The 2116-nt window shown below is 67.1% G+C and overlaps 1 protein-coding gene across 1 annotated transcript in view; it reads right to left on the bottom strand.

Annotated features, from left to right (window-relative positions):
• TRPM5 (transient receptor potential cation channel, subfamily M, member 5) overlaps positions 1-2116 on the bottom strand; it is a 25136-nt gene that overhangs the window by 8557 nt on the left and 14463 nt on the right. Inside the window, exons 8-13 of the mRNA XM_011988257.1 lie at positions 2024-2116; positions 1811-1951; positions 1619-1742; positions 974-1119; positions 400-512; positions 19-148 (exon numbers count right to left, since the gene is read on the bottom strand). Coding sequence (XP_011843647.1) covers positions 19-148; positions 400-512; positions 974-1119; positions 1619-1742; positions 1811-1951; positions 2024-2116 — 747 coding nt within the window. The remainder of the gene's footprint in view (positions 1-18; positions 149-399; positions 513-973; positions 1120-1618; positions 1743-1810; positions 1952-2023) is intronic.

The following is a 2116-nucleotide window of genomic DNA, read 5'->3' as shown; positions in this document are numbered from 1 at the left end:
CTCCCAGCCACCACCCACCGGTCCCCTCCACTCTGCCCGGCCCTCCGCCTCGCACCGGCTGCGCAGGCCGCACAGCAGACTCTTCTCCGTGTCCAGGCTGTCCAGCTCCTGCAGGTCCTCCAGGCCTGTCCTCAGGGAGGCTTCCTCACTGCAAGCACAGGAGAGCTCAGGGCCTGCAGGAAGGACTCCCAGAGGCGCCTGCATGGCTCCGGGCGCTTGGCCATCAAAGTGCCCACTGGGTGCAAGGACTGTGGGGAGTGGGACCTGCAGGGAGTCTGGACTTGGGGGCTACAGAGTCAGGCTGCCACCAGCACCAGCGAGGCCCAGGCCCTCCCTGTGGTTCCAGCACATGCACTGGTACCTGCCCCAGCCAGCAGGCAGCCCACAGGCCTGACCCACCTGAAGGTGATGAGGTTGGTATAGACGAGGGCAGGGCAGAAGAAGGCTCCTAGCAGCCGCAGAATGGGCGTGCCCGCAGCCATGTCCCCCCACCAGATCCTGGTCAGGAAGGCCTGAGGTGAAGGCAAAACTGTTGGCCCCACCTCTGCACCTTCGTCCAGGCTATGCCCTGCCCCAGGAATGCCCAGGTGCCTGGCCCACGTGAGCTGAAGGGGTGCCCAGCCCAGCCTTCCCTCCCGGAGCCCCTGTCCTGGTGGGGGACATGCTCCTCGGGACGCTCATCGCAGGGGTGTGGGTTGAGCTGCTGTGCCCTTCACTAGGGAAAAGATTGGGCTTGGTGGTCAGGAAGGACTGAGAGGAGGAAGTGGCACTTCCGCTGAGCCCAGAGGCAGGAATGTGCCTGGTGGAGGAAGCCGGGGGGCGCCTTCCAGGAACAGAGGCCCCACCCCGCTCCCCTGTGCTGGGGATGGGAGTGACAGGGCAGCCGCAGGCTGCGAAGTCAACTCAAGCTGGGCCCAGCTCGCCTGCCAGCCCTGCCCCCTGGCAGCTCTCCCCCAGGCCAGCTGGCACTCACCTGCACGCCATCGTGGGCAAAGAAGGCCTTGGCGTCCGCCTCGGTGGCCAGGTGCAGGCAGGTGGTCTTGCTCCAGCAGCGGTTCCGGCGCACCAGCAGGGCGAAGGCGAGGTCCTCACTGTTGCTGTAGCACTCAGAGAAGAGGTCTGCCCCCGGAGACCCTGGCCGCTAGGACAAGACACCGATGCCCGCCCCCAACGCCCCTCCTCCATCCCCCGCCCAGACCTGGGGTCTGTGGCCGCACCCTGTGTTCACCTCCCAGGGCCCAGTCAGGCCTTCTGCCCCCGCCTGGCCTGCTCTGGACTCTTCCTGACCCTTTGTCCTTCTCTGGCTGTTTCCCTCCCCCAGCAGGATGAGGGGGTCTCCGCTGCCCTGAATGTCCCTTGTCCCGCGGCAGGGCCCAGTGCATGCCTGGGGCGTGAGGCTCTATCTTCCTCACCACGTGCCCAGCGGTCCCACACTCAGGGTCTGGGGCTGCCTCCACCCCAGGCAGAGCCGTCTGTCCTCTCCTACAGAGGAGGCCACTGAGGGTACCTGGAGCCCCACAGCGGTAACAAGCAGCCCTGGCGAGGCCCAGGACCCTTTGTCTGACCCTCTATCACATCCTCCCCCGACACGCGGGCCTGGCCCCGGCCGGTCACTCACCCAGAGCCAGCTGCTCGTACTTCGCCTCGCGCATGGCTCGGGCCGCCTCGGCCTCCGTCTCCAGGTGCGACATCTCTTTGAGGATTTTGCAGGCAGCCAGAGCGGCTGCCACACCTTCCTGGCCCTAGGAGACCCGGTCTCAGGAGGCCGTCCCTCCCCCGCCCCCACGCTGGGCCCGCGGCCTCGGCTCACCATGGCCCAGAAGTAGGTGGCCATCTCGTGGCGGTTCTGCAGCACGGCCCACAGGAAGAGGTCCCGCCAGGGGTTCTCACTCTTCTGGTTCAGGTCCAGCAGCCACTTCTGGCCTGTGGGCTGCTTGGCCGGGCCCTTCTCCTGGAGGACATGGGCGTCGGCCTCCCACTGTGGCCCTTGTCTCACCCCCCCGTTCCCTGGAGCCCCGCTCACCGCCTTCCTGCGGCCCCCCGGCCGTCCGTCCTGGTAGAATCCTCGGCAGGCGTCCTGCAGGAAGTCCTTGAGTACACGGGAGACCTCGTGAAG

The sequence above is a fragment of the Mandrillus leucophaeus genome, unplaced genomic scaffold, assembly GCF_000951045.1.
Source record: "Mandrillus leucophaeus isolate KB7577 unplaced genomic scaffold, Mleu.le_1.0 Scaffold325, whole genome shotgun sequence".
Lineage (NCBI taxonomy): Eukaryota > Metazoa > Chordata > Mammalia > Primates > Cercopithecidae > Mandrillus > Mandrillus leucophaeus.
This window is presented reverse-complemented; position numbering and strand designations above follow the sequence as displayed.